The sequence below is a fragment of the Rhinoraja longicauda genome, chromosome 1 (genome assembly GCF_053455715.1).
Source record: "Rhinoraja longicauda isolate Sanriku21f chromosome 1, sRhiLon1.1, whole genome shotgun sequence".
Taxonomy (NCBI): domain Eukaryota; kingdom Metazoa; phylum Chordata; class Chondrichthyes; order Rajiformes; family Arhynchobatidae; genus Rhinoraja; species Rhinoraja longicauda.
In genome coordinates this window covers 125,862,249-125,883,929 of record NC_135953.1, presented here as the reverse complement: position 1 = coordinate 125,883,929, position 21,681 = coordinate 125,862,249, and the positions used below count along the sequence as shown (strand labels likewise).

The 21,681-nt window shown below is 39.6% G+C and overlaps 1 protein-coding gene across 2 annotated transcripts; it reads left to right on the top strand.

The window, feature by feature from the left end:
• Nucleotides 1–579: 579 nt before the first annotated feature.
• htra3b (HtrA serine peptidase 3b) lies at nt 580–21,525 on the top strand. 2 transcript variants are annotated; one of them, XM_078406204.1, is made up of 10 exons: nt 580–831; nt 941–1,425; nt 4,911–5,010; nt 6,071–6,296; nt 7,877–8,071; nt 9,325–9,357; nt 11,064–11,178; nt 12,926–12,974; nt 15,527–15,622; nt 19,463–21,525. In XM_078406204.1, exons 2-10 carry the CDS (start codon nt 966–968, stop codon nt 19,626–19,628), a joined length of 1,440 nt encoding a protein of 479 aa, XP_078262330.1. In that variant the 5' UTR covers nt 580–831; nt 941–965; the 3' UTR covers nt 19,629–21,525. The 2 variants fall into 2 exon arrangements, with proteins under 2 accessions (XP_078262330.1, XP_078262322.1); XM_078406196.1 differs by having other exon boundaries at nt 12,920–12,974.
• The last annotated feature ends 156 nt before the right edge of the window (nt 21,526–21,681 follow it).

Genomic DNA, 21,681 nt, shown 5'->3' with positions numbered 1-21,681 from the left:
GTAAACCAGCATCTGCAGTTCTTTCCTGTACAGTTAAATGATATATTACTGCAGTCACTGCTTAATATGAATAACTAATATTTAATTGAATAATTGATTTCAGTTCAATGTGAGCTAACTTTGAAATGCAAATTCTAAATGGCTAAATTAACCACTTTGTATATTAAAATATAACCTGTAGGTAACCACTTACATTGCTTATTTTGTCTTATTATCGTAGCATTGTATATATTTAAATCTTCTACAAATAAATAGGTCAGTTCTTAGATGCTGATAGCCGCGTAATAGTGATACTTTTCTGGCGTACAGATAATCTCCCATACAGTACATCACTGGATAGTAATGAGGAAAATTAAAGAACATAAACAAGTTCAAAGATTACAGACGGAATGCTATATTTGGTATGTGTCATGATGGGTTGGGTCAGCCCAGCTGTAGGCATCTGGAACCACGTTCCAATTTCATAAACATTGGCTAAAGCTTGGTGAGTCAGCCGGAAAGCTCATCAAGGCTTCTTTTTCACCGTTTGCTTTCAAGGCTTACACATCATTTTCAGCAGCAGCAGCAGCAGCACGGAGACTGATTCCATCCTCTGATAGCTTCTTTTTTTCATTTTACAATTAGAAAAGTATCGATTGATTCAAGTCTTTGTCCTCGTTGCGATTTTTCTGTGATCAGAGGTTTGATGCCCTTTGGTCACTGGTGCAAACTTTAAATACTTATAAAAAGCTCAGGTTTTAAACAAGATTTTTTTTTTTTTTTTTGCATTCGCCTTCCACTTCGCAACAACCAATTTACATTCTTTTTTAAAAAAAAAGATTACTGTATTTTGTAAGTAGTCGGTTTATCTTGCAAGTTGCAATGTTTTTTTTTAAAGCATCTTTCTAGTTTGCTCTCTTGAACCTTGTGTGTGTGTGTGTGTTTTTTGTTGTTGTTTCAGCTTTCCCAGACGGTGTCTGTTCCCTATGAATGCAGTGGCGGGTTCTGCTGCAGGGATGAGCAGCTGTCTTTGGTCTCTGGTGGTGGGGGCTTCGTTGCTCCTGTCCGCACTCCCCCGGGGCTCAGCCCAGGGCCAGGCCGTGTGTCGGCAGCGCTGCGACGTGTCCGTGTGCCCCAGCCCCAGCTGCCTGCACGGCTATGTGCACGACGCCTGCCACTGCTGCCTGGTGTGCGCCGCCGCCGAGGGCCAAGCCTGCGGGAGAGCCCGAGATGTGGCTTGCGGCGATGGGATGCAATGCAAGCCCCTCTCCGGCAAGCGTGCGGACAAGGGTCCCGGCGTGTGCCGCTGCAAGCTCAGCTACAAAGTGTGCGGCGGCGACGGCATAACCTACGACAACGTGTGCAAGCTCAAGTCAGCCAGCCGGAGAGCCCTGCACCTGAGGCTGCAAGCGGTGGTGCAAGTTCACAAAGGTGCATGTGACCCAGGTGAGCTTTCATATTCCGCCGCCGTTAACGCTTTGTCATGGAGTGATTAACTCAGCGGGACAGGCAGCATCTATGGAGAGCATTCCCAATCTCGTTGTACCCCCTGTACAATGACAATAAAGAATTTAGAAGGATGAGAGGGGATCTTATCGAAGCGTATAAGATTATTAAGGGGTTGGACACGTTGGAGGCAGGAAACATGTTCCCAATGTTGGGGGAGTCCAGAACCAGGGGGCCACAGTTTAAGAATAAGGGGTAGGCCATTTGGAACAGAGATGAGGAAAAACTTTTTCAGTCAGAGAGTTGTGAATCTGTGGAATTCTCTGCCTCAGAGGGCAGTGGAGGCCAATTCTCTGAATACATTCAAGAGAGAACTAGATAGAGCTCTTAAGGATAGCAGAGTCAGGGGGTATGGGGAGAAAGTAGGAACGGGGTAATGATTGAGAATGATTAGCCATGATCACATTGAATGGCGGTGCTGGCTCGAAGGGCCGAAAGGCCTACTCCTGCACCTATTGTCTATAAGATATATTGTATTGTATTGAGAAGGAATGGGTGACGTTTCGGGTCGAGACCCTTCTTCAGACCCGAAACGACCCATTCCTTCTCTCCAGAGATACTGCCTGACCCGCAGTTACTCCAGTTTTTTGTGTCTACGGTTTTAAACCATCATCTGCAGTTCCTTCCTAAACATATTGTTATGCACCCACTCTTAGCAATTTTTAAGTATTAACAGATACAATATATCGACGTTACAATAATGTATTGCACCACTACATCTTTCAATCTTAAGGTACTTGCACATCAAATTGGAAACTCATGCCACAGTTGGAATAAAACATAGGCATAATATACTTTTTCAAAACACTTGCGGTCTCTTCCAACAAGTTCTAAAACATGCGAAGGGCGGCACAGTGGTGAAGCTGGTAGAGCTGTTGCTGCACAGCAACAGAGATCCAGGTTTGAACCTGACCTTGGATGCTGCTAGTGTGGAGTTTGCATAGAGTCATAGAGTGATACAGTGTGGAAACAGGCCCTTCGGCCCAACTCGCCCACTCCGGCCATCAATGTCCCAGCTACCCTAGTCCCACTTGCCTGCGCTTGGTCCATAACTCTCCAAACCTGTCCTATCCATGTGCATGTTCTCTATCCGACTGTGGGGTTTCTCCGGATGCTCCCCATCCTAAAGACGTGCGGGTTTATAGGTTGATTGGCCTCTGTAAATTAGCCCTATAGTGTAGGAAGTGTATGTGAAAGTGGGAAAAGAACGAGCGTGAATGGTTGGCATGTACTCCGTGGGCTGAAGGGCTGTATCTCAAAACTAAAATAAAGCTACCACTATATAAATAAAGAGTATTGTAAAAGTAAAAGAATTGCCCGCAAATATTTACTCTATTGTTTAATTTGAAAATAACTTCTTGAGTATCAGTTTTTTGGATATATTTTAACGCATCAATTTACATTGAATATTATTGTTCGTTATTGCGCATGAGATTTACTACCAGCTTGTGTTGATATGTATTAAATACAGTGCCCTCCATAATGTTTGGGACAAAGACCCATCATTTATTTATTTGCTACTGTACTCCACAATTTGAGATTTGTAATAGAAAAAATCACATGTGGTTAAAGTGCACATTGTCAGATTTCAATAAAGGCCATTTTATACATTTGGGTTCGCCATGTAGAAATTACAGCAGTGTTTATACATAGTTCCCAAATAAATAAATGATGGGTCTTTGTCCCAAACATTATGGAGGGCACTGTACATATTATTGCATAAATGGAGACTTGAGGAACTGCAGATGCTGGTTTACAGAAAGAACAAAGTGCTGGAGTAACAGCGCGTCAGGGAGCAGCTCTGGAAGACATGGTAAGGTGACAATTTTGGCCAGGACCCTTCATTGTCACTACCCAATATATCATCTATCCATGTCCTCCAAAGATGCTCCCTGACCCGCTGAGTTACTCCAGCGCTTTGTGTTTTCTTTCTTACATATGTGACCATTTAAACATGTTCGCATATGATCCTATTTGGTCAGATTAGTGATTTGGCTAGTGTTATTTGGCTTTGATAAATTAGAATTCAAATTATCCAATTCCTTTTTAGATCTCCAAAATGCTCACTGTACCCTTACATTTAGTCTCATATCCACCTGCACTGGAGAGTAACCAGAGCCAAACCAGATACAAACCTGAACTACAATACACGTTATATAAAAGAAGATAGACACAAAAAGCTGGAGTAACTCAGTGGGACAGGCAGCATCTCTGGAGAGAAAGAATGGGTCGAAACCCTTCTTCAGAAGTGTAGGGAGTATATGCGAAAGTGGGAAAATAATTAGCATGAAGGATACCGACCCGAAACGTCACCCATTCCTTCTCTCCAGAGATGCTGCCTGTCCCGCTGAGTTACTCCAGCTTTCTGCATCTATCTTCAGTTTAAACCAGCATCTGCAGTTCCTTTTTACACGTTATATAACTTTGACCTTGTGCAAACCTACAAATCTCACTATCCCATGTGATCCAGAACACTTTATGCTAATATTTTAAGCAAAGTAAGTTTGGCAAAAAAAACCTTAAAAGATAATATTCCTTAGAATGTTCACTCAACCACTCAAAGTAACTGGGCGAAACTCAAGGACATAAATCCAATATTTCCAACAATACATAACTTTGCCCACATATTACATGAATGATATTTTCCTAGAACTAACTGTACTGGAAAGTTTATTGTTCAAATTTTTTTTTTGTACGATTAGATGTCCTTTTATTCTCCAGATCAATTTGTGAATCAGATACTTAGTAAACAGTTCATTGACATGGCTTCTCAGAAAAAATATATAAATTTCGGATACCCACTGTTGAATAAGATTTTAATTTCTCAACGTTCTTAAGAATTACCAATGTACTCGCATCCTTTAGTTGTGTAATTTTTTAGTTCGTTTAATTTGTTCTTTTGGCAAATTATTTTCATTGATGGATTACATGGTACACATCTGCATGTACAGTGTCAAAGGTACCACAAATTGCTCGAGTAACTCAGCAGGTCAGGCAGCATCTAGGAGAGTAGGAATTTCTTCTCTCCTAGATGCTGCCTCACCTGCTGAGTTACTCCAGCATTTTGTGATACCTTCGATTTGTACCAGCATCTACAGTTATTTTCCTACATGCATGTACAGTGCAGTACTTTCTTTGAATATTGTCCATATTATGATTTTCCATCATGTGAAGATTGACAAAATCTATTGTATCTTTTACATTTTGTATATATTTTTAGTTCGTTTTCTTCTCACAAATTCTGAAGAATAAAATTTATTCGGCATTTAAAAATTGTTGTTAGTCGAACTGCTTTAACTGGGCTAGAATTGTATTTTCAATGTACAAACAGTACTTTATCACTTAAATGGATATCGCTGATTTTATAAGACAGGAGCACTATGAATTTCATAAATAATATCCAACATTTCTTCTGCGTAGTATAGATCATTCACATCCAAACAGTCTAAGATATAAATTCAATTTTATTGCGGATGTGGTGGAAAAGATTGCACCTGCAGTTGTTCACATTGAACTAGTTTTAAGGTAAGTCTGAAAATAAGTGCTTTGAAAATGACATATGTTAGGTACAGTACACTTGTATCTTTCTTCCTTGCGACACCAGACTAGCTTGGAAGGCTTGTGCTTTGTTTCCATTTCTAGGTGCCCTGCAAAGATAGTTCCTGGATAAATGTTTAGCATAGAGGACTATTCAAAAGCCCAATTAGGCAATTGAGTTCTAACAACACGTTGGTTGATGCATGATGTGGACTTGAATTCACATGCCCCTCCAAGCCCTGCTAGCATTTATTCCACGTGTCGCAAAATCTTCTAAATAGTGAGCTTTAGTCATTTAATTATTAAAGTCATCAACTATGTTAAAATTGAAACATACCTGTTCAGGCACATTAGAGAGTAATTTCATGGTGGTCCATTTTAGAGTTTTGTTCCAAGATCTATCAATGTGAAATGGAGTCATATATTTCAGTGAACAGATCTTGTTCAGGGAAAAGCCTTTGCATTCGTCACCACGGCCAGGCATATGAAAGAATTCAGATCAGTCTATGTCCAGTTTGTGCAAGGGTTGGGGTGGCAAGTCTGGGGTGAGATGACAGAGGCTAGGAAATGGGCGAGAGAGACAGGATTAGAAGCAGAGTCACTGGGTTAAGGTTGAAAAGGTTTAGAAGATCAGGTCATAAAAATACTTTATAAGGACAAGAATATTAAAATACTCCTTGCTCAATCACCATATCCCTTGGCTCCTTAGTCCCAAAAATATATCAATTTCAGCCTTGAATATAAACTGAACCTGAGAATCCCTGGTAAAATACACAGAATTCCAAATATATATTTTTTGTTGTCAAAATTCAATAACTCATTGCACAATTGCAATTTAATGAAATGGTAAAATTTGTAGAAATGTGATACTTTTTATCAAATTGTTATGCTTTTTAAAATATTTTCCTAATGTTTAATACGTGAAGATGTTGGCAAGGATACAGTTTTCGTAAAGTTTAAGTATTGGCAACAAAATGTTCGTTGTATGCTGTAAAGAATGTAAAAATAAGTTGTCATAGCCTTGTTTCAATTTTCTTCATCTGTACAGGCATCCACTGCTGAGACGAAGCATCCCATTGTCGAGTGGTTCTGGTTTTATAATATCAGAACGTGGGTTAATTGTGACCAATGCCCATGTGGTTGTACCCAGTAACAATGTTATGTCAGGTCAACAACTGATAAAAGTCCAAGTACACAATGGAAAACTCTACGAGGCAACAATAAAAGATATTGATACAAAGGCAGATATAGCAACAATAAAAATTAATTCCAAGGTGAATAAATCATCTTTTAGTTTGAAATTAAGTTTCTTTTAGTTTGGTACATTCACTCATTCAAGGCACAGAATATCAGTCATTCCCAGGTTAGATATTTACCTGGTCAGATGCACAGTAATGCTTAGTTCATTAAGTTTCTTCACCTCTGATATCAAGAGTGAACTTTGTCTTTCTCTTTTGCATTTATGAAAATGTGTCCATTTCCTATGGTATTTTCCTCGTGTCTTTTAAATGAGATTCCAAATTCCCTCCTGGGCATTGTTGAATTAAAATCAATACATCAATACAATATGCAATGCATAGTATTGCATAGTCAATACAATAAAATCAATACATTGATTGATCAATACAATCAATACATTGAGACTCTAGTATGTATTGATATTAATACATTTATTGTATTAATATCAATACATACTAGAGTCTCAATTAGAACAAGCACAATTATTGGAGAGAGAGAAAGAGCTTTCAATCCAATCTGGAGGGCTGGATCAGAATCCAGAAGTCTAATAGCAGTTGGGTGAAGCTAACCATTAGGCGAAAAGGAAAATCGAAGAATCTACCATTCATCTTGCTCTACATTATTAAACAAATTTCACGCTCATTTTTAAACCACAAAACATACATTTCTATAAAAGGTAACTTTAACCTCACCAACAATGCATATCAGGCGCAGGTGATCCACAAATTTAAGTGGACATCCTTCTTATGTGCAGGAAGGAACTGCAGATGCTGGTTTAAACCAAAGATAGACACAAAAAGCTGGAGCAACTCAGCGGGACCGGTAGCATCTCTGGAGAGAAGGAATGGGTGACGTTTTGGAAACGTCAACCATTCTTTCTCTCCAGATATGCTGCCTGTCCCGCTGAGTTACTCCAGCTTTTTGTGTCTATCTTTCTTGTGTATTTGATTAAGCAGATAAGTAGTCTTTCAGCTGATGTGACTCGTTTTTTGTACACTTTGCGCTGAGACCTTTAATTTTGAAAATTAAGATAGATTTTGGAATGATGCTTTTTAGAAGTAAGTAGCAGATGGCAAGCTGAAATCATTTCCTATTTTACAATTAAAATACATCAATAAGAATTGATTTTGAGCCTTAATTGCATTTGGACAAAATGCAGCGAAGGTTATGGACAGATGGATGAATAGTTAGTGTTGGAATTTCCACATCATTCTCACAAATGAGTAGACTTCTAAATTGATCACAATCAGGCTCAACAAAACAACACATTTCCTCATCACTGTATTCTAGTGGCCATTAAGCTGTATGTTCTGCATCGCTGAATGGTTAAGTCCATGTGAATTTATGAATAAGATTCAAGATATTAGAGGGAATGCCTGGGGGGGGGGGGGGGGGGGGAGAGAGAGAATGTTGTTTAACTAACTTGAGATGCTGCATAGTCAATGACAAAATTCTGATGTGAATTTCCTGTTATAATGCAAATAAATCATATAATCTGGAAAGTTCCTACAAGTTTAAAAATATCAAATTTAATGTTTATCTACCATCAGGAAATGGGATGTTATTTGACAGAAAAACATAATAGTGATGTTATAAAATATATGATCCTTTGCAGAGAAAGCTACCTGTGCTACCGCTGGGTCGGTCAGTTGAACTCCGACCAGGAGAATTTGTAGTTGCGATTGGAAGTCCTTTTGCTTTACAAAACACAGTAACAACAGGGATTGTCAGCTCTGCTCAGAGGGATGGAAAGGAACTAGGTCTAAAAGACTCCGACATGGACTTCATACAAACAGATGCCATAATCAATGTAAGTATAAATAAACCACTGAAAATTTAGTAAACCCATTGAATTCAAGGGCTAAAATTGATTGGTGAGAGAAGGTCAAGTTCAAGCTAATGTCAGGATGTTCTCAGATGTTCAAACTCTTTGATAATTTTGATAGCTAGGGAGTCTGAGGCGTGAGGGAAGGGGGGCTTTATCAACTTTGAAAGCAACTGTGGAGGGTCGGGCTACCTGTTAAAATTAGGCCTCCTCGTCAATGGGACCTGGCTTCCGCATAGTAGATTACACCTGGAGAACAGTAAGAGTAAACTTTGAGACCAGGCATCTGGAAGGCTTGTGCAGCTAGAAGTCAACAAGCCTGTGTTTTTGATGCTTTCGGTGGCTGTTAACTTGAACTCCAATGTGCGTATTTTTAATCCACCTTATTGAGTGTGATTTACTTTATAAACATTGGATCCTTGCAGCAGATGCTACTGCCCATGAATTAAGATACATAGAAACATAGTAAATAGGTGCAGGTGCCTTCGAGCCAGCACCGCCATTCAATATGATTATGGCTGATCATCCAGAATTAGTACCCTGTTCCTGCTTTCTCCCCATATCCCTTGATTCCATTAGACCTAAGAGCTAAATCCAACTCTCTCTTGAAAACATCCAGTGATGGAAGAGCAGGTTTGTGTTTACAGGTTGTTTTTATTCAGTGCAAGGTTAAAGTACGATATTAATGTGCTGGATCCTGTTCTGTTATGTAGCCAAAAACAATTTGGGATAATTGGCACAAATGTTAATTGCACGATAAGGTGCAAGGTGCTGGAATAACTCAGCTGGTCAGGCAGCATCTCTGGAGAACATGGATTTCCTTCTTCAGACTGATTAAGGGTCCTGACCTGAAACATCACCTATCCATGCTCTTTGCAGATGCTGCTTGACCCGTTGAGTTACTCTAGTACTTTATGCTTATTTAATGCAACTCACTGTTAGGATTTGCAAATACAAAATGCAACTCATTATTAAGATTTGCAAAGACCCACGGGTAGGCTGCTGGAGAACAATGAGTCACTGCCTTGTGGAAGTAATAATAAGAGGAAAATGGGAGAGTGAGTTAATATTGATTTTTGTTTTAATAAAATCTCACATGTTGGACTATAATAATAGTTAAAGACATGGCAGTCAATAGTAATTTTGTACATGAGGCTGCATAGTCCAATGCTGTTGAATGTTGTATTTCCGTAATCTGATAAATTATGTTGTCTTTTCCACATTGCCCATATCTGAAGTACGGAAACTCGGGAGGCCCATTGGTGAATTTGGTAAGCCAAATTATGTTTCATTCCATTTCGCTTCTCCCTATTGAAAGTCAGTGCACCTTATTGACTGCATTCCAAGCGTTTTTGTCATTTTTCCAGTTCTTCGAAACTGTCTTTAACATCTTGAGATAGTTAAATTATTTTGCTTAAAAAGGACATTATATGAGTTATAATGTCGATTCAGGCATACATCAAGTATTTCTGGACCTCTAAACTTATATTCTTGCATGTGTGATTTTACATAATCTCTAAGTTGTAAATATCTAAAATAATTATTAACATGTAATCCGTACTTCTGCTGTAACTCCTGAAACGAAAGAAAAGTTCCCTTATGATAAAGATCTCCCACCCTTTTGATTCCATAACTTTTCCATTGAGCAAAGCCTCTATCTAAGACAGACGGTTTAAAAGAAGGATTATTCGCAATAGGAAGGAAAACAGATAATTTACTCAATTTTAACGTAAGCTTTAATTGTTTCCAGGTACGGATAACACTATGTATAATGGAATTACCTCCATATGTTTTTTTATTTAAATTTATTGGAGCTAAGAGGATCGCACCAATATCGAATGGTAAACAATCCTCAAATAACTCAAATAAATTAATATCTTTTATTTACAATATTCTCCTTGACATTGACATTCCGTCATCAGAATCTTATAGACGAGCATGGGAGGACGAATTGAATCAAGTTATAATGCAAGATATATGGGATGAAAGTTTACAACATATACATCAATGTTCATTGAATACTAGACATTCCCTAATACAATTTAAAATAATACATAGATTACATTATTCGAAGACGAAATTAAATAGGATTTTTCCTAGTATCTCTCCTATGTGTGATAAATGTCAATTTCAAGAAGCTAATTTAACTCATATTTTCGTAACTTGTATAAAAATGCAAAACTTCTGGTTGGAGATTTTTAAAATAGTTTCTAAAGTTATTAATAAAAAATTAGATATGGACCCAAAATTAATTATATTAGGATTATCAGAACATACTACAAATTTTACAGTAAGTCAGGTACATTTTCTTGATTACAGTCTAATAACTGCGAAAAAACTAATACTTAAATTTTGGAAAAAACCAATAACCCCCACAATTAAAATGTGGACTATGGAAATGACAGAGACCCTGCATTTGGAAAAAATAAGGTTTGCCTTAATCGACAAACCTGAGTTATTTTTAAAAATATGGTCTCCATTTATTGAATTTTTAGAAAAGTAAATGGGCTTGGCACAGGACTAAAATAAAAAAAAAAAATTTAAATAAAAAGTTGAAACTTGAGTTGGGGGTTGGATGTACAGCTGTGGTTTTTGTCTCCCGGATCTACTCCCGTTAATTTTTATTGTTAGATCTTTTTTTCTTTTTTTTTTAACCCTCTTACTCTCTCTCTCCCCAAGTTTATAGTTTTATATTTTTATTTATACTTTCTCTCTTCAAAAATTTAAAAATTGAAGCTATGTAAGAACTTTGTAACAAATGTGTTTTTTCTTATTTCGATTTGTACATATGCTTTTCAAGAATAAAAATTTAAAAAAAAAAAAAAAAAAAAAAAAAAGGACATTATATTATCTGTTACAAAAATAAGTTTATGTAAAACGTCAAAATGCAATTCATTCTCCAAATCTAACCAGGAAATAATAATGATCATAATATACCCAGATGTTTTGACATTTAATTTAAAAATTTCATCTACAGGATGGGGAAGTTATAGGAATAAACACATTGAAGGTGACTGCAGGAATATCATTTGCAATTCCATCAGATCGCATTACAATGTTTCTTACTGATTTTCTGCATAAACGAACCAAAGGTAAGAATTTTTCAGAGCATAAATTAAGCTAGTTTATTTTTAACTGTGTTCATAATTTGTAGGAGCAGAATTAGGCCATTCGGCCCATCAAGTCTACTCTGCCATTCATTCATGGCTGATCTATCTTTCCCTCTCAGTCCCATTCTCCTGCCTTCTTCCCAGAACTCCTGACACTCACGTAAATCAAGAATCTATCAATCTCCACCTTGAAAATATCCATTGACTTGGCCTCCACAACCTTCTGTGGCAATGAATTCCACAGACTCGCCACTCTCTGACTAAATAAATTCCTCCTCCTCTCCTTTTTAAAGGTACGTTTTTTTATTCTGAGGCTATGGGCCTCTCGTCCTAGACTCTCCCACTAGAGGAAACTTCCTCTCCAAATCCACTCTATCCAGGCTTTTCACTATTCGGTAAGTTTCAGTGAGGTCCCCCCTCATCCTTCTAAACTCCAGAGAGTATAGGTCCAGTGCCATCAAACGCTCATTGTATATTAACTCAATCATCCCAGGGATCATTCCTGTAAACTTCCTCTAGACCCCTTCTAACGCCAGCACATCCTTCCTCGGTTATGGGGCCCAAAACTGCTCACAATGCTCCAAATGTGGTCTGACCAGTGCCTTATAAAGCCTCAGCATTACATCCCTGTTTCTAATATTCTAGTCCTCTGAAAATAAGTGCCAGCATTGCATTTGCCTTCCATATCACCGATTCGACTTGCAAGTTAACTTTTTGGGAATCCTGCACCAGCACTCCTAAGTCCCTTTGCACCTCAGATTTCTGAATTCTCTCCCCATTTAGAAAACAGTCTACCCCTAGTAATTATTCATACTACCAAATTGCATGACTCCATCCTTTGCTTCCCCGTATTCCATCTGACACTTCTCAGCCCACTCTCCCAACCTGTCCAAGTCCTTCTGCAGCGTCCCTGCCCCTCCTCCTATCTTCGTATCATCTGCAAACTTGGCCACAAAGCCTTCAATTCCTCCATCGAAATCATACATGCACATGCTATAGTTTAAAAACATTATCTTGAGTATTATAAGTATAAGTAATAAATAGCTTAGAGTATGAACTCTGTTGCGATTAACACTAAAAGCTGATGAAGACATGGATTATGTGCATTTCTTTCTGTTTGTGGATACCGATCGTGCATGCAAAAAGAATAAAATCAGAACAATTCATTTTATAAATATAAAATCAATTATGAATGTTATATTTTGGCAGATGACCCAAGCGTGTCAATGTCTCAATTCTCATTATTCGGCCAAACATGCTTTCTTTCATGTAGCAACACTAAGATCCTGAAAAACAGAGATTATTTTTGTAGAACCAGTCAATGTTTTGATTACATAATTGTGCTATTGAAGATGTTAGCAATGAGATATGTAAAGCTGATCTTACTGGCATATGGCTTCAGAAAATCTCTTATTCAGTTTAGTCTCTTTGCAATCCTTTGCTTTCTCAAGAAAGATGGTGAAAAGAACAAAGATTCCCACTGGGAAAATTCTTTAAGGTGGTAGTAGTACATTCAACGTTTCTGAGAACTGTTAGAAAACAAAATGACAGTAATCATCTGCTCCACCAAGTCATTGAGCAGATTCAGGAGGCATTGGGGTGAAGATGAATATGACTCATTTTAGGAAGTATTATCCCGAATAAGTAGAAAACAACTTGATGATTACCTTTTTATTAAAATTCACTGTAATTGTACTTTCTCCTTGTGCTTATAATTGGGAAGTCACAGGTGTGAAGAAGCGGTTCATTGGTGTGAGGATGCTGACCTTAACTCCTGCGTAAGTTTGCTTGATTGCTGCAGTTAACTTTCTCAGTCTGCCCAATACTGCAATTCCTTGCTTTGATCTGCAAATCATTTTTTCATTGTAATGAATATTACACTGCACTTGCTCATGGGTACTGAAAATCCCATGGTGCATTATGTTGATTGAGGAAATTTTGCTAAATGAAATGTTTTCCAGTAATGCATAAGGTCAAAATGTCATGTGCTAGGAATAAAATTATGCCATTCGGCCCATCAAGTCCACTCTGTCATTCAATCATGGCTAATCTATCTCTCCATCCTAACCCCATTCTCCTGCCTTTTCCCCCATAAACTCTGACACCTGTACTAATCAAGAATCTATCTATCTCTGACTTTAAAATATCCACTGACTTGGCTTCCACAGCCTTCTGTGGCAAAGAATTCCACAGATTCACCACCCTCTGACTAAATACATTTCTCCTCATCTCCTTTCTTAAATAACATTCTTTAATTCTGCCAGGACTTCCCGTTCTAGACTTTCCCACTACTGGAAACATCGTCTCTACATCCATTCTGCAAAGTCAAGAGAGTACTATCATCAATCCTATATGCAATAAGATATATCTCAAATCCTAAAAATCAATTCAGCAGTTGATGAGCTCTGTATTTGGCAAACTCAGGAAGTAACAGTACTTAGAGGTTAGAATGGTATTTAGTGTCCTTTCTACATTATCAGAACCTAACTTATATATTCGAGGTTCTGTGTGTTTCCCTGGCTATGATAGTGGTCAGTTCATAAATTGGAATGGATGTACAACCAGCAGGTTGACACTAAATGCTGGAGTAACTCAGCGAGACAGGCAGCATTTTTTGAGAGAAGGAATGGGTGACATTTTGGGTTGAGATTCTTTTTCAATCTCGATCTGAAACATCACCCATTCCTTCTCTCCAGAGATGCCGCCTGTCCCGCTGAGTTACTCCAACATTGTATGTCTATCTTCGGTGTAAACCAGCATCTGCAGTTCCTTCCTATACAACCAGAGGGGTGATGACAGATACAAGAAACTGCCGATGCTGGAAACTTGATCAAAAAATCAAAGTGCTGGAAAAGTCCGCGGATCAGGCAACATGTGCAGTGGGAATGGATAGGCGACGTTTTAGGTCGGAACCCTTCTTCGGACTGATGCAGTAGGGGTGAGAAAGCTGGGAAAGCGGGCAGGACAAATGGTGGCACGTGATAGATGCATATATGTCATGGGGTTAATTGGTCGATGGGTGGAAGGCTGGCGGTGGAAAGGAGACTAAAGGGTAGCACAAGGAAACAAGAGGAGAAGTGAAATGTAAAGGCAAATTCAATTACTCCTCAACTCATTGGAAGATTACACTTTTAAGTTGGGCCTGGAATTGGGTGGGCGAAAGCAGAGGCCTGAAATCCTGAAACCCCTGAAGTCACCAACACAGCCCTGTCCACTTGAGAATATCAAGGGCAGGGTAATGGCACAGCGGTTAGTTTATGGTAGATTTAGAGAGTATGTGTATTGTTTAGGGAGAGGGTGGAGTGCATAACCTAAAAAAGTAATGAGGCGGGCAAAGATGTGGCAGGATATGGCACTGGCAAGCAAGAGTAAGGGAAATGACAAAGTTTAAGGAAAGAGGTAGGACTTTTGGAGGCGATGCAAGGAAGATATTTTTTTCACACGGAAGAGTTAACTAGCTGATGGGGTGGTAGAGGCAGGTACTCTCACTACAGTTAAGGAATATTTAGATCAGTGATTGAAATGCCATGGTGTTGAAGGCTGTAGTATTAGCCTAAATAGATACTGATGGCTAGGGTCTGTTTCTGTTCTTCATGATTCTATGGTAGGCACATTGGAGGCAAGCTGGGTGGGGCAGCTGCTGCACAGGTACTGTGGGGAAGGAGATTTTGCAGGACTCAAGTCGTTTGGGGATCGGCAGGTGGAAATGAAGGAATATGAGCTGCCAGCGCTATTATGTTTATATAATGCTTTGGGATTTTTCTTATTTTTGCTTGCCGTTTCAGTGCCACTTCTTTGCCCACCTGTTTACTGTTATTGAGAGGGTGGGGGGGATTGTTAGTGTTTCATGTCACAAATGGAAATTGGAAAACAAGTACCCAATTTCCCTTTTTAGGGCCTCTCCCAAACCCGATTGCACTTTGTTTTGGCTCGGCCTGTCGATGAACCATTATCAACCTCCCTGCCCAAGTACATTGATTGCTTCTTTCTCGCTTTGCTCAGGCAAGCAGATTAAAGTCATGGCCTGCAGTGTTGCAGGATCAGTGTGGGGACATTGAGGGGAGGGAATCCTACTTCATACATCTCATGGTCAGATTATATATTAATGACATTAAGAGGTGGCAATACACTAAAAGTAATAATTGGTAAACTTTAATCGGAGAACCTTTGCACATTATTCATGTTCATTAGGTCAATGGGATCCATTAGCATTAATTTTGTGCATTCTGAGGACTTGCTCCTCATACATTTAAATTGAAATTGAATAGAAAAGTAAAGATTTTTTTGTTCTCCACCTATTTTAGTCATGTCTGATTCCATTTTTTTCCAGCCTAAGAAAGGAATTGAAGAAAAAGAACTCTGATTTTCCTGATATCAGCACTGGCATCTATGTACATGAAGTGATTTTAAACTCCCCTGCATACAGGTAAGGTCTATCCTTTTCATTACAATGTAAGAAACCTGCAGTAAGGAATGGTAAAATAAATGAATAGCACAGCGTTTCTAAGCATCTCGACAGAATATTGCAGCTATTTTATATTCTGTTGCTGGGAATATTCCTAAAAAAGCTTCAATTCTATTTCAAATTACCAGGCTGCTTTATTGTTATATGAACAAGTAGAAATTTCCTCCAACTAAACGTGAAAAGTTCACAGCCCTGTCTTTGGTTCCATCTCCATTTCCAAGCCACCGAACACATTCCCTTTGTTGAGATTCTGTCTGAAATTGAACTGGACTGATTTGGGCCTCATGTCCTTGATCACTAATTTTGCCTTTTTTCATTCCCATGGTGTCCCTTGTCTTTGGCTTATCTTGCAGCTGAAATGCTTTTGCGAGCTCTAGACTTGACTTCCAATGTACTGCTGGCGAGCCTCCTTGATGTCTCCTTTCAGAAATCTGGTCTTCCTAGTAAATACACCGATGCACTTCCTTGATTACTGTATCAGTGTGAAGGGACCAGGTCAGGTTGCTGGTGTAATATGGATGACAAAAACTTGAAGTTGTCGACCATCCCTGCAGCAGCTCCGTTGATAAGGACAAGGTTGTGTTCACCCCTTTGCCTTCTTGGGTCAGCAACCAACTCTTTTGCTTGATGGCAATAACCAAACTTGGTTACTGTCATCACGACACTGGATTCTTGACCCCGTTACTGCATCTTGTCTCATCGTTGTTTGTCATCTCATCATCTCATCCAGCTGATGCCAGTGGTACCATTGGCAAACTTAACGACTGAGGTCACGCACGCAGCCATGAGTGGACAGAGCAAGGGACTGGGCACATATCCCTAAGGAACACTCTGGTTGCGGGTGGAGGAAATTTTATGACCAATTCTAACCAACTGAGGTCTGCCGGTCAAGAAATCCAGAACCCAGTTGCAGATGGAAGTCCCGGGCCAAGGTCTAGGAGTTCAGAGATGCGGTTATTTGCTATTATGGCAATGAAGGCAACCGGACATAGGTATTCTTATTATCAAATAAGACTGAATGTAGTGTAAGAGAGATGGCGTCTTCCATAGACTATTTTTCCTGGAGACGTCCAGGGTATCCAGATTGTCTGGAAGACTGATAGAAATGTGGGCCATGACCGGTGATTCATCATTTCATTATGGTCAATGTTGGAGCTACTGGACAATTGTAATTGAGATAGGTCACTTGATTTTTTGTGGGAACCGGAATAACGAATGTGTCCTTGACAAAGAAGGTGACAGAAGTCATTTCTGCTGTGCTTTTAAAAAGTTGCAATGAAAGTGAGCATTCATTTTTGAAGATTGTAGGAGCCCTTTTACCCAAAATGAATAGAGTGGGGATGCGATTGATATTAGATTCCCCCCTGTGAAGATTGGCAGGGTTTCATTAAAGTAGACTTCAGTGTGCAGGCCATATAGAAAGCCTGGCTAGTGGGGGAAGGACTGCCAACCTGCAAATTTGGAGATGCCAGTACTAATTGGTGCTTGGACTGAGATCAGGACTGCGAAAACTGGTAGGTGTAAGTGAGTGCAATGTATTTATTATTAGGGAGCCAGGATCTTGGATCCACATTAGGGGCTGTGGAAGGCTGCACCTTTCTGGAGGCCTATGTGATACACTACTTCTCTTGGCACATAAGGAGCACCCCCTGAAGAGATCCTCATTACTTGCATTGGTCGGTAGGACCTTTCTACCTTGAGAATCATAGTCAGTCAGTCATACAGCATGAAAACAGGCCCTTTGGCCCAACTTATCCAGACCAACCAGATGCCCCATCTAAGCTAACCCTGTTTTCCTGCTTTTCTTTCATATCCCTTTCAGCCTGTCCAATACATGCATCTGTCGGAATGTCTTTTAAATGTTATTTTTGTACTAGCTCAACTACATCTGGCAGCTTGTTCCAAATACCCACCATTCTCTGTGTGAAATAATTGCCCCTCGGGTTCCTATTCATTTCTTTTCCTCTCGCCTCAAACCTATGCCCTTTAGTTTTTGATACCCCCATCCTGGGGGAGAAAAAAAGACACTGCGTTAACCCAATCTATTCCCCTCATGATTTTATACATCTCGTGGAGAGGAGCTGCACCTATTCAAGGGAGACGTTCCTGGAAATGCTCAGAGTCATGGTGTCGTACAGTAAGAAACGGGCCCTCCAGCGGACCAAGTCCATGGTGACTATTGACCATTCATCTATGCCAATCCCATTTTATTCCCCCACATTCCATCAACTCACCCCACTTACTCCCAAATTAAGGGTAATTTACAATGGCCATCAGTTCACAGAAAACGTGTGCAAGCTCCACATAGATAGCACCAGAGGTCAGGATGCAAACCACCAACAGTGTCTCCTTGGCACATTCATGCTATCCCCTCACGATTTTATACATCTCTATATGATCACCTCTTGCGCTCCAAGGAATAAGTCTTGCTATATATGTCTTGTAAATTGTTATCCAAATCTTTGATATTGATAACGACAACAATGGACCCGATACTGATCTCCAAGAAACACCACTAGTAACCGGCCTCCAGTCTGATAAACAACCTCCCCTACCCTCTTCTACCTCTCATAAAGCCAATGCTGTATCCAGTTGGCTAGCTCTCTCAAGTCCCATAGAATCTAACCTTCCAGTGCAGCCTCGTATGCTGAACCTTATCAAATGCATTGCTGAAGTCTATGCCAACTCTGTCTATGGCCCTGCCCTCGTCAACCTTCGATCAAATTCGTGAGACACAACCTCCCACATATAAACCATGTTCACTATCGCTAATCAGCTCCTGTCTTTCCAAACCAGGATATATCTTATCACCTTGAAACCTCTCAGTACCTTTCCTACCACAGATGTTAGGCATGTTAGCCTATAGTTCCCAATTTTTCCTCTACAATCCTTCTTAATTAGAGGCACATTAGCCACCCTCTAGTCTTCCTCCCCCTCACCCGTGTCAAACTATGATTCATATGGGTGGCACGGTGGCGCAACAGTAGAGTTGCTGCCTAACAGTGCTTGTAGCCCCGGAAACACGGGTTCGATCCTGACTACGGGTGCTGTCTGTATGGTGTTTGTACGTTCTCCCCGTGACCGCTTGGGTTTTCTCCGAGATCTTCAGTTTCCTCCCCCACTCCAAAGACGTACGGGTTTGTAGGTTAATTGATTTGGTATAAATGTAAATTGCCCCTAGTGTGTGTCGGATAGTGTTAATGCGCAGGGATTGCTGGTCGGTGGGCCGAGGGACATGTTTCCGCACTGTATCTCGAAACTAAACTAAACATATATCTCAACCAGGGCTATTGGAATGTGTTCTCTAGTTTCCCACTTTGCCTTTGGATAAACTTGATTAGGAAGCAGGTGATGAATTGAATTTAGCGTTTTTCATTTTATGGAGGTCGTGTGATGAACTAATATGTGTTTACGAAATTTTAAGCAAGAGGAACTGGGTTTGGGCTGCTTGATCTTAATAGTTTAACTGTCCCTCCCACATGTATTGAGTTTTAAAATCAAGGGCATGCTCGTACCCATAAAACTGCATAACAGACAACAGAAAGCAATGCCACTGCTCAGAGAGCAAACTCTAGCTATGCTGTTGAATCTGTAACATCGAGAACAATTTCCAGGCAATGTGCCCGAGCCTGTGCAAAGTAAGCAGTAATTTTAGTAGCACAGATCTCGGTATCAATCGGGATTTAACTTGGCTCTGGCGAATATGTTCTATCATACATTAAGATCTCTTGTTCCACTTGAAGAAAATATCTCGGTAAGCTTACTGTCACTTTTTAAAACATTTTATTTTCTTACCACCAGGAGTGGAATCCAAGATGGAGATGTTATTGTTAAAGTGAATGGAATACCCTTAAAGACAACAAATGACTTGCAGGAAGCAGTGAAGAATAAATTTCCTCTGTTGCTTGAGGTTCGCAGGGGAAACGAAGACATACTTTTTAACATTGAGCCTGATTTAATTGACTAAAACATGGCCAGCATAGTTAACCCTTTCCGGTCAGGAATGATCACAATTCCTGTTTTCCTTGCTAAGGGCCAATAAAGCTGCTTGAACGGAGAGTAAAATGGAGCAAAACTGCTGTTTACAATGTAACCAGTCAACTGGAGAGAAGTAGTCTTCGGGTTGCATTCCACTGGAAAGGATTTATAAAAGTACCTTACATTGCAATTTTAGTACTTGCAAGTGATAAATGCTATTCTTCTCATTCTTGTCTTCAATTTGCTTCAATGGTTTTGAACATATTATTGGAGTGAAATTGCTTAACAGTGCAGGACACGCCATTGTACCTGGTGCCGTAAAAGTTGCTCCTCTGTATCAGAACATTGCTGTCTGGATTAGTGGATTCATACTCTTCCACATCTGCCTTGGAAATTAGGGGGCCTAATGTTGACTGCCCCTGCCTAGCAAAAAGCCAGATGGTGAAGATGCGGTTACAATGAAGGTTGTTATTTAACTCCTTGGAACACACCACCTTCCTGTTCAGTCCCAATCTCAACACATTTTTTTAACATAACATTAACCTGACGAGCTTTATTTGTGTAGATTTGATTAATTGGTGGTCTTGTTTAAAAGACCAAGGGGGGAACTAGTGGCTGCTTTTCTATCCAGTAAATCTGGCTGAGAGATGAATTGTGGACAGAATTTGCCAATAGGTAAGGTTCAGTATTTTGTCTTGGTTTCCTTGTGGACGAGGAGGCCTCACAAAGAAGACATTTGGATGCCAGAGTCTTTTAATCACCCCCCCCCCCCCCCCCCTTGATTGTCTTCAGTACCTCCACAGTTCATTACCTCTTCAATATCCCTGCCCCCTCAATCATTTCCATAATTTCTCATTGACAGTCTCCTGTTGGTCCTGCGACCTGTGCCTTTACTCGTTGGTGAGAACCATCCACACAGGTTTCTGGAGGTGATGTCTTGTGCCAACTTTCACTCCGGTCCATACAGGTCATGGTTAGGTGGACTATCACATCACTGAGCAAGAAGGTACTCTGTCCATTTTGGGGCATGTGTGCATCATACCTGCCATGCTTGTAGAATTGTGGTCTATACCTTGATGCACCATTTGAAAGATGCTGTTGCATTTGTCTCATTTGCGTATCTTGGCATGGGGAAGTGGTGGAATTAATTTTGTTTTAAATATTAAAGTTCCATAATGTTAAAATTCTAGTTTATTAACTTTAGGGTGTTACAGTGGTAGAGTGACATAGATCTGGGTTCAATCCTGACCCCAGTGCTGTGTGGGGTTTGCATTTTTTTCCCCTGTGATCACGTGGGTTTCCGCCCACATCTCAAAGACGTGTGGGTTTATAGGTTAATTGGCATCTATAAATGACCCCTAGTGTTTAGACAGTGGATGAAAATGAAGAATAACAAAACTAGTGTGAATGGGTGATCAATGGTTGGCTTGGACATGGTTGGCCAATGCACCTGTTTCCACGCTGTCTCATTCCATTCCAATCAATTAAATTGTTGAAAAGCACAAAACTGATACAGGTTGCAACGGGTTAAGTTCCTATTCTTCAGGCAAATTGTAGATTTAGAAATCATATTTTAAAATATATTTTAATGACCATATGGTATTTTATATTGAAACGCCAATTGAATTGTTAACTGTAACTGAGAGTTCTTCTATACACAGCAAAAGAGTATTTACAGAAAATGTGATGTATTTGTAACCATTCATAAAGTAGCGTGCTTTTGAGTGACAAATGGATACTGCAATGCATAAAAAAGATATACAGGTACTTCCTAATGTGACAAGATGCAGTAATCAATTAACAAGACAAGTTTAAGTTGTTATGGAGTTATTGTGAATAATTAAACTGCCACCGTTTTGTAAAAGCAACAACCAAAAAAAATAAATCTGCAGTGAATGTGGAGAATGTGTCTTGTATATTTGTTGGTATTTATTCCTTTGGCGTACTGTAATGAAAACTCACGTGTAACTGCCTTTTGCTTCAAATCCCTATTTTCTCTTATTCTCTTGAACTCTTGCAGTGAAGAATGGTGAGTCTGAAAG

Bases quoted from the DNA above. Each gene is read 5' to 3' on its own strand.
- htra3b (XM_078406196.1), top strand. From the start codon at position 966: ATGAATGCAGTGGCGGGTTCTGCTGCAGGGATGAGCAGCTGTCTTTGG. The intron at 11,179-12,919 runs GTAAGAATTTTT...ATAATTGGGAAG, and splicing joins TCTGCATAAACGAACCAAAG to TCACAGGTGTGAAGAAGCGG. The intron at 12,975-15,526 runs GTAAGTTTGCTT...ATTTTTTTCCAG, and splicing joins ATGCTGACCTTAACTCCTGC to CCTAAGAAAGGAATTGAAGA.